Source organism: Oxyura jamaicensis, chromosome 2 (assembly GCF_011077185.1).
Source record: "Oxyura jamaicensis isolate SHBP4307 breed ruddy duck chromosome 2, BPBGC_Ojam_1.0, whole genome shotgun sequence".
Taxonomy (NCBI): domain Eukaryota; kingdom Metazoa; phylum Chordata; class Aves; order Anseriformes; family Anatidae; genus Oxyura; species Oxyura jamaicensis.
Window position 1 is genome coordinate 11,198,298 of NC_048894.1, and position 16,058 is coordinate 11,214,355.

General features: G+C 37.9%; 1 protein-coding gene across 3 annotated transcripts in view; it reads left to right on the forward strand.

Annotated features, from left to right (window-relative positions):
- The window catches only part of WDR37 (WD repeat domain 37), a 40,631-nt gene extending 25,297 nt beyond the window's left edge, over nucleotides 1–15,334 (forward strand). For all 3 annotated transcript variants that reach the window (XM_035316476.1, XM_035316478.1, XM_035316477.1), the window contains 5 exons: nucleotides 290–527; nucleotides 1,048–1,189; nucleotides 10,038–10,172; nucleotides 10,568–10,682; nucleotides 12,161–15,334. In XM_035316476.1, coding sequence (XP_035172367.1) covers nucleotides 290–527; nucleotides 1,048–1,189; nucleotides 10,038–10,172; nucleotides 10,568–10,682; nucleotides 12,161–12,292 — 762 coding nt within the window. In that variant the 3' untranslated portion in view covers nucleotides 12,293–15,334. The remainder of the gene's footprint in view (nucleotides 1–289; nucleotides 528–1,047; nucleotides 1,190–10,037; nucleotides 10,173–10,567; nucleotides 10,683–12,160) is intronic.
- Nucleotides 15,335–16,058: the final 724 nt, after the last annotated feature.

Consider the following 16,058-nt stretch of genomic DNA (forward strand, 5'->3'; position numbering starts at 1 on the left):
AGAGGATTTACAGAAAAGATTTGCCAGACAGTAAGGTGGACAGATATTCAGAGCTAAACAGTTCAGGAGAGATTTGAAAATGAAGAAGCTATTAAAAATGCATTTAACTCACCTGTCTTATCCCTTCAATTAAGATTTTTATAGTAGATACCTGAGTAAGCTAGGTTCTAGGAAATTAAGCTACCCACGTTCACATTAAAGGGGGTTTGGATGCATTTACACAGTAAAATGTAACTTTGAGACATTCCTTCCCATTTATTTTTATTCTTTTTCCTATTGCATTTTATAGCAAGTGTCTGGAGAAGATGAATTTGAATTCTCAGATAAGGATGAACCTGATGGAGACGGAGATGGTTCTAGTGACTGTCCCACTATCAGAGCCCCGTTAACTTCGCTCAAAAGCCATCAAGGAGTGGTCATAGCAGCCGACTGGCTTGTGGGGGGAAAACAAGCTGTGACAGCTTCGTGGGATAGGACAGCAAATCTGTACGATGTAGAGACTTCTGAACTAGTCCATTCTCTTACAGGTATTTCTTCACTCACATGAAGATAAAATTGGTGGTTTGTTTTTATATGTGGGATTACTTTTAGATATTGAAACATTGGGATACTTAAGTTGTGTTGCTGGAGTGTGGTGTGAGCGTGTGCAGGACTTACGCTGCTGCTCAGTGTCGCAGTGGCTTGTAAGTCCTGTGAGCATGAATTTGTGTTGTTTCAAGCATGTGATACGCGGCCTAAGAAGCAGTTGTTTGTAAAGTGAATGTAGCCACGTTTCAGTTCTTGCAAGATGTTTTTGTTGTCTTCATGGCATATTAAGTAGCAATAATCTGTGGCTACTTAATAATCATGTGAAATGAGTGGTAATTTTTTTTTTGCTTATATGTATAGTTTTAAACTTTTACAGCAACAGTAAAATGTAAGTTTGGAACAATGATGATTATTGTTTTACTGCTTGTTTAAAAAAATCACCAGCATTTCATTCCAAGCATATGTGGAAATGAAAAGTCTTATTTTCATTACCTTACATGTTCTCATCTGTGCTTGTAGGGCATGACCAAGAGCTAACGCATTGTTGTACGCATCCCACCCAGCGTCTTGTGGTGACATCATCCCGTGATACAACTTTCCGTCTGTGGGATTTCAGAGATCCTTCTATCCATTCTGTGAATGTCTTTCAGGGCCACACAGAGTAAGTGACACTTACTTCACAATACAAAACAAACTTTTTTTTTACAAGTTCTAAAAGTATAAATGTCCTCAGTTGCTAATCCGAGCAAAGATGTTCATGTACTCTTTGAGGTACTAAGTTAATTTCCCTATTTTATAAGACTTTTTTTTTTTTTTTTGCGTTAGTAGTTTAGGGGTATTACTGCAGTTGATCAAACAGGTCGTCTCTGCTTGTTGTGATATTCAGTGTGAAATAAATCACCAAATTACAGAATAGTTAAGGTTAGAAGGGACCTGTGGAGGTCTTATGGTCTGTAAAAATTAATTTTCATACTTAAAATCACCTTTAATTGTAAGTTTTATTTAGTTTTACCGTATACATATAATATATCATGAGCTCTGGCTGCTGTTTTGGAAATTGAATACTACTGTGTGACGTTTGAAGGAGGACAGGTATGAGTTTCTGTGAAAACTGTTTTTATTTTCACCTACAGTCAGCATTGTTACTGCCTTTTTGTTCCAAACCATCATCGAAGCCTAATAATGTATGGTTCAGTATTGAAGTTCTGTTCTTTTTTGCCATATCTGATACTTCATAGCACTTAGTTCTTTCTTGAATGCAGTAAAACTTCTGCTGGGAGAGTAAAAGCAGTTTTTCCTAAATATTTTAGTACTTGGTGGCACGGCCTTGGTGCAGCAGAGCCAGGAGCAGAAGCACCGGAGCGCCCAGCAGATGGCACCACAGCACCACAGCTCTGCTGGTGGCCGCCAGCCTGGGTGCCTGCAGCCCCAGCTCAGAGCTGTCAAAGAAAAAAAATCTCACAAAAAAAGAGGCTCTTAGGTGCCAGACTCTGAACTCAGAGGGTGGCATAGCACTTCTGCCTCTTAAAACTTTGCTATCAGACATATGATTCCTGATTCCAAAAGCAACTTTTAGTTTTGGGAATGTGAGGGAGAAAGTCAAGACTTTAAACCTGCTCAGAAACTACATTTTCTGTTCAGTGCCATATTACGCTTTGTGTCTGTTTGCGTACTAAAGGCGTAGGTGGATTATGTGTAATTTTGAATTCCTTTTTTATTAGCCATAATGATTTAAGATTTAGTCAAAATGGCACTTTATATTTTAAAAATAAACTGCAATGTAACAGGCTGAGACTGTTACAGACAAAGTAGGATTTTATAACTTGGCTTCCAAAAACAAAAAGCAATTACTGTGCCTTACCTTGTGTGATCCAGTGATACTCTTTCAAAACAGGTGTATGTATACCAGAGATGAGTCTATTTGACTAACAAATCACCTGTTATTTTGGTGTCCGGAGCATGTAACTGTTTGCTTTATTAGAAGTGGGGTATTTCTTACTACTGTCACGGTTCTGCTGTAAGAAAATAAAACGTTGTCCAGTAAGGCCAGAAGGAACCTGTTGTGATCATCACATCTGTCTAGGGCTTCTTACATTGACACCTATTTTTAATTAAGAGGTAATTTCAGAAGAATTGTCCAATTTTAAATTAGGTTCTTCACTAATAAAGATTTCAACTTAGTCCTTGGTACATTCTGTAAGTTGCTAGTTCCAACATTTGTTTAGCCTCCCTGTTAAACTTTTTGTGCCTTTGTAGTCTGAGTTTGTTTAGCTGTAATTTCTGGCAATAGGATTTTATCTTGCCTTTTTATTATAGCTGGTATACCTCCAGTTTGTATCACTACTATTCTGTCTGATTTTTCTGCGTGCAACACAGGGAATTTATATTCCTAGTACTGTTAATTTCCAATTACATTCTTCCATGAGATGCCTAATAGAGCCCTGGGAAAAGGATGCAGTATCATCCAGACATTGACCTCTTGCAAGTTAATTGAGCTGGTTTCCTGAGTTAAAGCCTCTATGCTTGGCACTCAAGTGGTTTAGCCCCAGCAGGAAGCTGAGCACCACGGAGCTCCCGGCTCACTCCCCTGCACTGGGATGGGGGAGAGAACTGGAAGGGTAGAAGTGGCAAAATTCCAGGGTTGAGATTAAGACAGTTTAACAGGTAAAGCAAAAGCTGCACCCAGAAGCAGAGCAAGGAATTCATTGACTACTTCCCATCAGCAGCAGAGGCTCAGCCTCTGAGGTTCGGAGGTTGCATACAGCAGGTGAACTGGAGCTTTCCACTGTTGTCATCGGCAGTCACACGGTGAAAAGAGAAGGAATATGCAATAATCTGAAAGAGCTAGAGAATGTCAGTATTCTTCTGTCTCTTCAGGTATTCTACATGTGGTGAGATCTTTCTAGATTTACACCTTCAAGGTATAAAATACTGTCTTCAAAAGCAGCTTTGGGTAGCTCTTGGTTCAATGCCCTTTGTTAATGCTTCTTGATTGTTCAGTGCCTCGTTAGGCACCAACTTGTCATGGCAATAAGCACGTTTCTGCCTTCAAAAACATCATCTGAGCAGGTGCTTTTGACCTAGGCTGAAAAAATAGCAAAATTTGAGTTCTCAGACTCAAATCTTGGTTGCTAGTTTGAGCCAGTGCATCAAGATGAATGTGTTAGTTGTTGGATCTTATGTATTTGTGGGCAAACTCAGAGAAAAATTGCTCAAAGTGGATCTTGTGTTATTGCTGCTGAAGAGCAGAATGGAGTGGCTTGTAGCATTTTTAGATTACTGCATATGCCTTTGACTCTCGCTCCAATTGTGTGGCTATAGGAGATGTGTGGAAAGCCCCAGTACATTTGCTGGATGTATGTCTCTGAATATACAGCTGGATGGTGAGTTGTGCTTTGTTGTGGGAACTGTGAAATGAGGCAAATATGTCTCACTTTCTTCAACTTTTCATCTTCTAACTCCTATTTTTTGCTGTAAAATCTGAATTAAAAATGTGAAAATACTTGATTAGTGACTGATTAGGATGCTGGGTTGAATTCTGACATTTAATGACCGTGGAATTGATGTCAAAATGGCATTCAGTATTAAGAAACGAATAATTGTTTTAGTTTCATGGACACTTGAGTTTGCCAAGGTCAGCAGACTTTCCCAGATCCTTTATTTGGCAAGATCTAATTCTCATACCTGCTATGCGTCTTGCTTGCCTTTGAAAGACAAGGTGATGTGGGTGAAGGGGGAATACCTTGTTGGATGCTGTCCGTGAAATTCAACCAGTTTCAGGTACTGGGTCTTCTTGAGATAATCCTGGTCTTTCCTCAGCTATTAATGCCATCGGTGATGCTTTACTCTGTCTTCTATTTTTCTGCTGTTCCTAATCAAGGAATGCCTTTGGCATTCCCCGTGTGTGGGTCTCAACTCAGCTTCTGTAGGAAGTGCAAAATTTGTCTGTGAAATCTGTTGTTTTTCTGCCCAAGCCTGACGGATTAATTTGATGATTCTTCTCTTACTGTATCGATCTTGTTCCATCTCCTCCAAAATATTAGGAGCTTTATTTAGGGTATCGCTACCATGTGTGTAAAAAGGTAACATGACTGGGTTTGTCAGCCCCAGTAATCAGTGGTATTCAACTTAGCTTTTTTCTTGTAAACATTGTATCATCAGACTAAGAGGGAAGACATTAAATTGTGATGCTGTGGAGTTGATATCAGAAAGATTTTTTTTTTTTTTGAAATGACATTTAGACTCTCTGTTTTTTGAAATATTTTTTGCTATCTTTATTTTGAGAGAATAGTCAAAACTTGACAAAGTTTAGTTGTTTCTTCCTATAAAAGGAATGTATGTAGCGTCACAGAGAAAGTCACTTACAAGGAGGCTTTGCTGTAGGATATAATAGTAAGAGCTCCAAGTAACTGATCTTATCTTAGCAAGTTCTCTGCTATATAACCAGTCGTATGCACTTGGAAATAGAGACATACTGCAGTTGCCCTTGAAATTCTGGAAAATGTGTCATTCCATAAATGCTAGTTGTATGTATGTCAGTATTTGAATATTTTGACAAATAGAGAGTTACTGCATCGTCATGGAGTTGCTGAAGTGATGAAAAAACAGTTTAAAAGATAATACTCTTGGATAATTTTGTTTTCTTTTTGTTTTTTAATTTGTCATTGACTAATTTTCTTGCAGAGAAAACTGCTTTTACTTAGTAAATATAAAAAAGTGAATATCTATTTAAGCTGAGAGAGTAACTGTTTAAAATTAAAACCCTTTAGCTAATAATTTTTAAAATAATAATAAAAAGATCCACCATGTGTTTTATTTTGGGGAATGGGATATATAACATACAGAGTTTGACTGTACTCAAGGTTAGCCATTGCAGCTTTTGTCAGTCACTTCAAAAAAAAAAAAAAAAGATATGGGCAATAAATCTATTTAGTTGTTTGTGAATGCTTTAAGCTTTACCACAGTAGATGGAGAGAATCTTAATTCCATTTGTGAATGCATGCTCTAGAAAGTACTATGATTTTTTTTTTCAAATGACCCACCAAACAGCGTAGCCAAAGGCCTTTTCTTTATATCCTATTCAATTGAAAACACTTCATAGGGTTTTGTTGTTTTAAAGCTTACCTAACACATGCAGCAAGACTGCAGGGATAAATGAACCTTTTTTATCCCATCATAAAGGTAATGGAATTGATTTTAAAGACATCTGTACCTTAACTAATTTGCTGACTTGCCATTGAGTAATTCTCATAAAAGCTAGCAATTGGTTTTCAATCCTGTATCGTTTTGTTAAGACAGAGAAAAAGAGACACGGGTTGTTTTCTCTGAATGTCGTGAAACTCGTATCTTTGAAATAGGCATTGTTGATTTAAGCGCTAGAAATGACTTCAGTGTGAAGTTGTCTCTGAATTTCCACCGTTTTTGTGTTAATTCTTTCGTGGTTTGTTTTTAGTGTTTCTCAAGTGGGAGGAAGAAGCTCTGCTGTTATTTGGAGATAAACCCAGAAACAGACTTGGGGAGTTGTGTGTGTAGCTGCTCTTGGAATTAAGTTCCTTTACCACTTCTAAAACCTGAGTGCACGGTCAGATGTGGAGGTATTGGGTGCTCTTTACGTGGTACTCTTATGGCTAGGGCACTGTTGTCCTTATCCGGAGGCTTTGGGTCTGTGTCCAGGCTTCCCCACAGGCTGTGGGGTGCTCTGTGTGAGGATATACTTAGTTCCCCTAACAGAAGGTAAACTCCTGTGTACAGGAAGGGCTGCCCCAAATACCTTTCTTTAGGTTTCATTCCTAAATTGTACCACTTTGGATATGAAACATGAGTTGGAACACTCCAGTTTTGTTGTTTAACTATGATTTCATGTACATTGAGTGTTTTTATCCAAAAACTCTATTTTAGTTCATTTTCTCCAGAACGTCGGCCCACATGCCGGTTAGTGCTTTTTAGTAGCTGCCTTCCCACTGCCAGGAAAACAAGTCCTCTCCAAGTACTCAACAGCAAATCCCAGCATAGGTTGCAAATCAAAATGGAAACAGCAGTGTTAACTTTCTTTTTTGGTGCGTTGCCAGTGAGTGTTCTGCATCAGCATTTCACGGTCCAACATTTTCCACATCATTTTTTTTTTCCCTGTGTGTGAAATTTCAGCAGATTGTTATGCAAAACAGTTCTGTGTCTCAGTGTGACTGGGGAGACAGCTGTTCGGCCTAATGAGGAGTGCTAGCACTACAGTATTTCTGTTGATTGAGACCCACGGAGGGAGCAGAATGTTCGAGGCCAGGCAGCGGTGTGTGGTGAGGAAGTGCCACGCTGTCAGCTGGAAGTACACGCTCGGCTGCTCCCTACGACAAGATAAATGAGTTTTGCTGGGGTTTGGCGGAGGCTGAAGCTTTTCTGGAGAATGGTCGTAGCACACCAAACTCCCTGTGGGACCCATGGTTTGAAGTGTCATAAGACTGCTGCTTCTTTGCCAGCTTTTTTTTTTTTTTTTTAACGTCCTATAATACCTGTCATCTTCTTGAGTTATTAAAAACCTAATGTCTTCTAGCATTCCATTAACATGGGGTTTGATGATCTTTTGTTGACACTTTTTATTAATTTTGCCAAGGGGACGTTAACCACAATTTAAGTTGGGTTGGAACAGATTGAAGACTGGTATTGACGAAAGTAAAAGCAGTAGATTCTCTCCATCTACTGTAGTAAAGCTTAAAGCATTCACAAACAACTAAATAGATTTATTGCCCATATCTGAAAATGCAGAAAGAAGCCTTTTAATTTTGCGATGTGGGTGGGATTAGGGAGGCAATACTTTTGATAGGTTATGGGGATGTTGGCTGCTCTGCCAACTTCTTTCTTCCCACACAGACTTTGCTTTGCTTGCTTCTCAGGAAGTGGGTTTTCTCAGTGTTGCTTTTTTGCAATAAAAAGTTCTTTTATATCTAGCCTTTGAATTCAGAGCTCCTTATGAAAAAGGCTATTGTAGTCACATGTGCATGTAAATAGTGCGTATCTCAGTCTGCAGTGCCTTCCAGTGAAGTTTTGGGATGGGAGCCAGAGGATGAAGACTACTAAATGCCTTTAAGGACATCATGGAAAACAGCATGGCAACTTCCCTTTTGCCTTTCTACCCTTTACCCAGTCATCACGGAGAGCTACAGGAGAACTTCATTGCACTTCTATTTTACAAACTTCTTCCTGATGCGCCCAGTAATACCTGAACGAGTAGTTAAACTGAAAGTAGTACAGAAAAGGATTTTGGTTTATTTTGGAAATCTTTTTCTTTTGACAGGAACAGAAAGAGCTGAGTGAACCTAGAGCTGGCGTTCTGTTTGCATGGCAAAGGCTTGAATGTTTTCATTTGAAAGATGATAAATCTAAGAAAGAGAGACTTTATGTGGTCACAAAGACTTAACTATGTTTGACAGTGATAAGTGATAAAGGAGAACCAATACGAGATCAAAGAAGCTGGAAAACTGTTTAAAGTTGTGAAAAAAGCATCCAAAATTGGAGGGTTATTTAAAGACAGTTTGGGAACATATTACGATGATAATTGGAACAAAATGTATGATGGGAAAACAGAGCATATCTGTGTGTTGGTAGCAGAATACTAAAATGCTGCCTTTTCACTCACCTGGAATCTTTCTATGACTTGAATTCCTCTTGCTGTCACGTACAAGGTGGTCTCAATGTGTGTGCAAAGTGATTTAATAGTCAATTTTAAACTGCTAAACACTATTTCAAATGTGTTACACCAGTATGGAGCGCAGTGGAAGTCTGAAACATTTTACTGTGAGGTATTTTGCAGCTTGTGTTCAAGAATTTGGGGAAAGAAATGCAGAAATTACTAAGTCGTGTGGAAGTCAGGCAGGTGGAAGGCAGCTTCTGTGCTAAGAACACACCAACTCTAGTCTGCAGTAACTTGATCGTGTGGATGAATTTTCTTCCCAAATGCGAAGGTGCTTATTGAAAGACTCCTCGGTTGTGGCCTTCATGTATCTTTTAACTTCTTGACTTTTGGTTCATGAGTCCAGAAGATTAGGCAAAGGCCTGTTATTATAATCATCTCCCTGATAGCTTAGCTGCACTCTAATAATGCATTAGGAAACTTGGTGTCATGAATAAAGTGGACCTTCATCCTAATTAAAACTTAATTTGGTGTCAATTTAAATTAAGAGGCTTGCATAAACTGGTCCATTGTGACCTGGCTAGTGCTAATCTCAATCAGCAGCTTGGGTAGGACATGAATTCAAATTTCTGCAGAACAACCAAAGTGACAGTAACAACTGACAACCTAAATTAAAATTACTAAATTCTAAGAAATTGATGTGCATGACCCAAGTTACAAGATAGGTCATTAAATCAAATCTGCAGAAACAGAGTTGAGAAGCCTTTCCTAATGATTTTAGGGAGAGATTATATGCTTTCTTAATACACTGTGAGCAGAAAATAACTGGTTTTGAGTTGAGAATTCACATTGTACTACTATTTTCGATTAAATATTGAGTACTACTAGTACAGTACAATATGAAACCATAGGTAAAAGATGTAAATAAAAGAACTCATGAGATAAAATTCTAAAATAAAATAATTTGTATATGTGACTAATATTTAATAACATAAATATATATTTAATACATACCTAAGTGTATATAAAATAAAAACCATTTTCTGAAAGTAATATTTTGTGCTTCCAGTTGGTATAAATATTCTTGAGAGTCCTTCTCTGGTTGAACTTGTGCATTTGAAGCCATAATAGGTCAAATTTGAAGAATTGGCTGGTCATGCTTCTTGATATTATTACTACTTGCCATTTTTCTTACTGGACTACCAGACTTCAGCTATTGTTGAATAGGAATTGGAATCAGAATTGGAAATTGTTAGACTGATCTAGTCGCTCCTAGTAGAGTTGTTCTGAAAGCTGTGTGTGTGTGTAGTAACGTGTTTAGGTCTGTGCACAAAATAGTATTGGTTACATCTCAGGTCGGGTATTTCACCTCTCCTCTGTGTCTGCAGTGTGAATAACAAATGCCGGCGGTAGTTCTACAGAAGTTTTTGAATTGAAAATACAATAACTTGAGTTAGCGGTCTCAAGACGCTTGAGAGGAAGAATTTTGTTGTGTACTACTGATTCAGTTTTGGGTGTCTGATGTTCAGTATAGTGAATGTTGACATAGAAATTGAAAAGTGAATTAAAGCTTCATGAGGTAAACGTGCCCAGTCCTATTAGGATAAATGGAATATGAGAGGTGCCTCCAAATTGACTCTGCAGTGGTGGGCTCCTTTTCTTAGCATGTTGTCCAGTCAAGCCCTTTAGAATAAATAAAGATTACTTTATTCTGAGATACCCACATCAAGTTCTGTATTTCAGGTTATTTTGGTTTGGGCTGGGGCAAAGGCAAGCTGTATTTTTTAATGGAAACATAGGAGCAGGAAGTAGAACTCTAAATCAGCAGCTTGTTTAAATACAGACTTCAGAGCTTGACCTTTTTTCATTTTTACTCCTGTTTGTTCAGCACTGTGACATCTGCAGTTTTCACCGTGGGAGACAATGTTGTTTCTGGTAGTGATGACCGTACTGTAAAAGTTTGGGATTTGAAAAACATGAGGTCCCCTATTGCAACCATCCGTACAGATTCAGCAGTCAATAGGTAAGCAGATCTTCAAGTTACTATTTTCTTAGTTCACTGAACAGAAATTTAGTTTTAGTCACTATAATTAAAGTTGTGCACAGAGATTTAGGAGTTTTTGAACACGTTCTGAAGTGGTTTTCCAAAATACAGATTTAGTCAACATTCATTTGCAATAAATGTATTGTATTGATTTTCTGAGATTTTTATATGGGATGCAGAAGTTGAACCTGTTAGAGCATCTGGTGCAATAAAAGTCATCTTAATGATTTAATACTTTCTTTTTTTCCACTTTTGAATACTAACCAGGAAAGATTCAGCTATATCACTTCTCGTGAGCTTAAATTTATACCATCAAGTTTTGTTTGCCAGGCTGACTGTTTTGTGCATAACCAACTTTTGTCTCTTATGTGCAGGATTAACGTGTGCGTTGGCCAAAGAATCATCGCCCTTCCACATGACAACCGACAGGTTAGGTTATTTGACATGTCAGGAGTGCGATTAGCACGCCTCCCTCGCAGTAATAGACAGGTAACTGAATTTTTTTATAGCCTTAAAGTATGTCTGTTCTTCTCTTTCATACAAAGTTCAAAATAGGGTTTGGTATCTGTAGTGTAAAAGCTGAAGAAATGCTGAAAGACACTTGTCTATAGAAAAACACTGTTGTTGAAAATGACCAAAGTGCAAATAAGTAAAATCGTATTTTGGAATTGGAAATGATGTTTCAACCGGATTTCATCATAACTTTTCTTCTTGTGAAAGAGATCCTGAAGTCTGCCTTCTGTATGAAATGGATCAAAATGTTAAGGGCATTTTAAATGTGTTTTAACACCTTGATGTGAATCTTGTCAGAAAAGTGACTGACTTTGAGGTTTCAGGCTTTTTTCAATTACTGTGTGGTGAATTTGTTTGTAAAGAAACATAAAAGGAAAAAATGGGACACAGTTTTTAAATCTCACTTTGTATGATTTGGTGATAATCTTTTTTTCTCCCGTGCTTATGCAAATAAATTCTTGATATTTGATACCAACTGCTCAACCATCCTTTCTGTAGCCACCAAGTTTGTTCATTTGTGGTGCTATTTGGCATGGCAAGCACTGCTAATGTAGCAAGTTAGGCTAAGTGAAATCAATTGGATTATGTCACTCAAAGGGACCTTTTAATACTTTTTAAAAGACATCAGTTTTCCAGCATATTTCAAATATTTTATAAGCAGTAGTATGTTTAACCATCTAAAAGGTAGGGTTTCTGACTGTCCAGTTTCACTCACAGCTTTGTGGAAACCAAGCACGTATGTGGATGCAGAAGCTGTTGACAGAATTTAGGAAAGGGCTTTAAGAGCTGTTTAGTGCTTACCTATTTTTAAGTCTTGATATTGTGAATTTTCTTCTTCTTTCTATTTTTCATTAATATTTACATTCAGGTCAACGTTACAGAAAGATTTTTTTTTTGGAGATTTTTTTTTTACTTGAATGTTTGTCAGAATCCTCCTTGAGGTATTTTTCTTACTATTGGACTTGAACAATAGATAAGGCATTGCTTTTCCCCAGTATGACATTCCTCCTGCTGTACTGTTATCCTTTCTGAATTATAAACATGACTGACAAAAAAAAAATCAACACTAAACCTTGCAGGTTCATGAGAAAGCAGTTGCCAGCAAGTAGTTCCTTATTTTAAGATTGCTTTTATAAGTGAAAGTTTTAAAATCAAAATTCACTTTGCTTTTGTAAATAAAGTGGCAATTAGATAGCAGACATACTGTGAAAACCTCAAGTTTTGACTCACCTGTTTGTAGGCTTCTGTCTTTATGGACCCGGTGCTGGTATTAAGCAGTCTCAATGTCATAAAGATTTTACCTTGCAGATGAAAGTGACTGCAGTCTTTAGGAACCTCAAATACAAAAAAAAGTAATGAGAGCACGAACAAGTTTCTATTTTGACATTACGTTGTTGACACAGAGGCTTTCAAAAATGTTGTAAGCAGTACTGATATGTCCCGAACTGTTGTAGGGCCACAGAAGAATGGTATGCTGCTCAGCGTGGAGTGAGGACCACCCAATCTGTAACCTCTTCACATGTGGATTTGATCGTCAGGCTATTGGCTGGAACATCAACATCCCCGCTTTGTTACAAGAAAAATGAAACGCTGGAAGAATTTTTGCATTTTATGTTGCCATGGACTTCTACACTCCCGCAGACTTCTCCAAATACTGGTCTGCTATTGCTCTAAAAGCTCTTCCTTAAATGGAGACTTCAGCAAATGTTGTTCTTGTTACCACGTTGTGCACAGTTTGCATGAATTGTACAGAAAATGTGATTTTTTTAAAATTAGTTCGTCTGGTGTATGAACTTTTATATTTCGGCATCCACTGGTCAATATGTTCACTGTTGCATAGAGCACATAAATGTTCATAAGTTATTTAGCGTTTGATAGTTAAAAAGTAGGGCATTACATTTGTGACATAAATGTGAAATTTATGTAGTAAGTGTAGAGAATGTATAGCAGTCTGTTACGTTTTTCCATGACTCTACATATCTGCCTTGGGTTAAAAAGAATCTGCAGGGCTATAAGTTTGAAATGAAGTGTGAATTTCACTAGGTATATGATTGTAAACGTTTTCCTGTTTGCATCTGATCAGAATAGTTTTTTTTTTAGTGCTGCAGTATAGTGCAACTTCAACTCCATTTTTAGTCCAGTTACTGGAGAAATAGTAGATTTGAGAAGGAAAATATAAACTACTTGTAGTAAGTATAGGCTGCAAGGTTTATTCTGAATGCTTTTTGTACTTTTTCTTTTGAAAAAGAAAAACGTTCATTCTGCCCTTCTTATATATAAAGTGATTCTAAAAATCTCATGGCATTTCACACTAGCAAAAATCCAGAATATTATGATTCTAATCACTGAAATCTATTCAAGCAAATTTTGAAGCACTTTAGTTTATAGCTATTGTTATAAACCATGTATGAAAGTTTGACTTTACCAGTGAATGTGAGCTGACCTTTGTAAGAAGGATTGCTTCTTTTTGGTGATCTGCCCAGAAAGGAAATAGGTTTTTTCTTTTTTTTTTTTTTTTTTTTTTTTTTCTTATACCTACAGTGAGCGTGCTTTTAAATGTGCTCACTGCCCGGATATTTTTTTTTTTTTTGAGCCAGCAATACAAAATAAATTAGTACTACCTCAAAAGTGAATGTTGGTCAAGATGCATTGAATCTCTCTGGAGCCTAGAAAAAAGCACTTCTGGTCTCTGGCTGAAGAACTATCTCTGACACGAGAGGAAAGACAATCAGACTAAATGTGATCCTTAAGATAATTAACACTTAAGGCTAATGGAGCAATATGATAAGTAAACATCATCTGTCACCTTTGTGTTCTCAGCTGTGGCAAGGGCTGCTGCAGTCCCTATCCTGTTCCAAGGGGGATAATTAACACAGGTCTCCCTTCTTTCTTCCAAATGATCTTACTCTGTTTTTGCTCCTCACTGTGCTCAGCCTCTTTTGCACTGGCAATGTGGTGTTACGCCACAGCTGCTGATTATGTAAGTAAATGCAAGTGGCAGCTGACATCTTCAAAAGAACAGGAAGGCTGCTTCAGACAGACACTTCTTAGCTGGAGTGAGATACTGGCCCTATCTGTCTGACATATCACACTATAAGATGAAGGGTGAGGGAAAGCACTCTGTCGGTGGGAATCAGAGAGTGTATTGGGTTGCCGTAAGTAAGGTAGTCGAAACTTTTTTATCACATTCTTAGGATTACACGAAGCTGTAGCTGTGCTCGAGTCCTGTACAGAGCTGTTCGTAATGACATTAAGCCTGATGTGTTCACTGGTTTGCCTGTTCACTAACGCGTAAAGGCATTGGAGTGCGATGGAAGGGGATGGTGAATGCATCACTGAGTAGTTACAAGCAAGCTGGGGTCCTAGTAATGGTTTTTGAGTGCATAACATTGAGGAAACTCAAGGTATTTAAGGGAGTAGTCTAGAATCTTTATAGTACGGGTCATCGTAGCTTTTTTTTTTTGAGGTACAAGATATATGCAGCATTGTACTGAAGCAATCTTTAAATACCAAACCTAGTGAGGTTGAGGAAAGCAGCTGCAGAGTTTTAAGCCTTCTGATAACAAGGGTTAAAGTATGGTGTTGAAGTTTTTCACTTTTTTTTTTTTTTCTGTGTTTTTAACTCTTAGGTAAGGCCATCTGATACTGGATTGCAGGTTTTATTCTTTAAGAAAAAAGGCTCACTTTTTCTTTCAGTTGGTAATGGAGAGAGCTTTAGGCAGGTTGATGCTGCTTAACAAAGAGAGAAACTTCTTTCCAGCCAGTAGAAATGGTTTCTCCAGCATGGCCTGTGCAATGACTAACCTTTAATTATGTGAGGTAGGGGAGAAGGTCACTGTTTTGGTCCTGCTAAACTAAATTGACAGCTTAAGCTTCTCTAACATACATATGTAACACAGGACCGCTGGATTCTATGCAGTTTAATCATTGCTGCAAGCTTTTTATATCACCAGGGGGACACACCTCTGGCACCACGAACGGGATGATTACACACTTTTACTTCTGAAAAAAAAAAAATCAACCAGACAAGGTGCTAGAGCCACGTTCTTATGAGCAGGCTAATACTCAATCAGCTAAATACTGAGCTATCCCTTAGCTTAATCTTATATACTGTACTGGGGATTAACCCCAGGCTCTCATTCCCCTTGAAGCAAATCACCCCTGAGCAGTAGTAGCGAATGCTACTGCCTTGACTAAACACAGGAAAACATTTCATGGCTTTGGATGTTCTAGAGAGAGTTTTTCAGCGTTGAACAATGTCCAACATTTCATAAAATGGAGGAAAGTTGCGGTTTCAGTGTTGTGCAGAATTTCACAGGAAATTGATCGCTGGGCAAAATCAAGCTTTTACGTCTCTTAAGCAATGCACATCAGTTTTCACAAGTTTTGTGTATACTTTACAATCAAATCTGGAGTGAAACATCTTATCTGTTGCCTAAATCTGTGAAAACCATCTTTTTAGAAAAAAAAATAATTATAAGTTATGTGGAACCACTTTTTATTATTCTGCTAATTTGTTTTTAGATGTAATATGTTATTCTTCATTATGATTCAAAATGCATTAAAACATTCAACTTTTTTTTTGCAACCTGCTGTTCTGTTCTGCATTAAAATTGCCATTAATATTTCATCTTGTTAATAGTCGAATGATCTTCATATCCATTTTCCCCTCTTCCACTCAAAAATTCACTTCCAGTGCAATGATGGGCACAGTTCTTTGGGAAGAAGGCCAAGTCTGCCCCTGAGGTAGGACTTCTGGAGTGCATTTGGTCATGCTGGCAGTTAAGTATATAGGCTGAAAGGTGCTCAGACTTGGCAGTTGTGCTCTCGGCTTCAGTTTTGTATGAGATATTTTGTAATTACATTTTATTATGCAGATTATACAGAATTCTCCATGTGGTTTTTTCACAGTATAGATTAATATTTTAAATGCAGTCTAAAACCTTCCATCACTATTTCTTTAGGTTAACAGTGGTTTGCTTGTTGCATCCGTATCATTTGAAACAGAGTTTTGCAGTGTTAAAATCAATCCTAGGAAGCTTGGTGTCAGAGCAGGCCATGCCATCTGGCTTCAGGCGCCTTAGTAGAGCACCAGGCAGCACCTGAGAGCAGAACACATCTGTAGGACGCTGCGGTTCCCTTTAGTGTTCTTAGGGATCTGGTATTGCTACTTCAAATCCTCAAGGTTTAGTGCGCTGGAAAATCACTATTAACGTCACTGGTGATACGGATCAGAAATAAAAGACCAAGGTTACAGGATGACACAACAGACTTGGGGCCTGGTTTGGGATAGAATGCCACACTTCAGTTTATTTATTTATATTTTTAGACAATCTCAATTGAGGGCTTTAG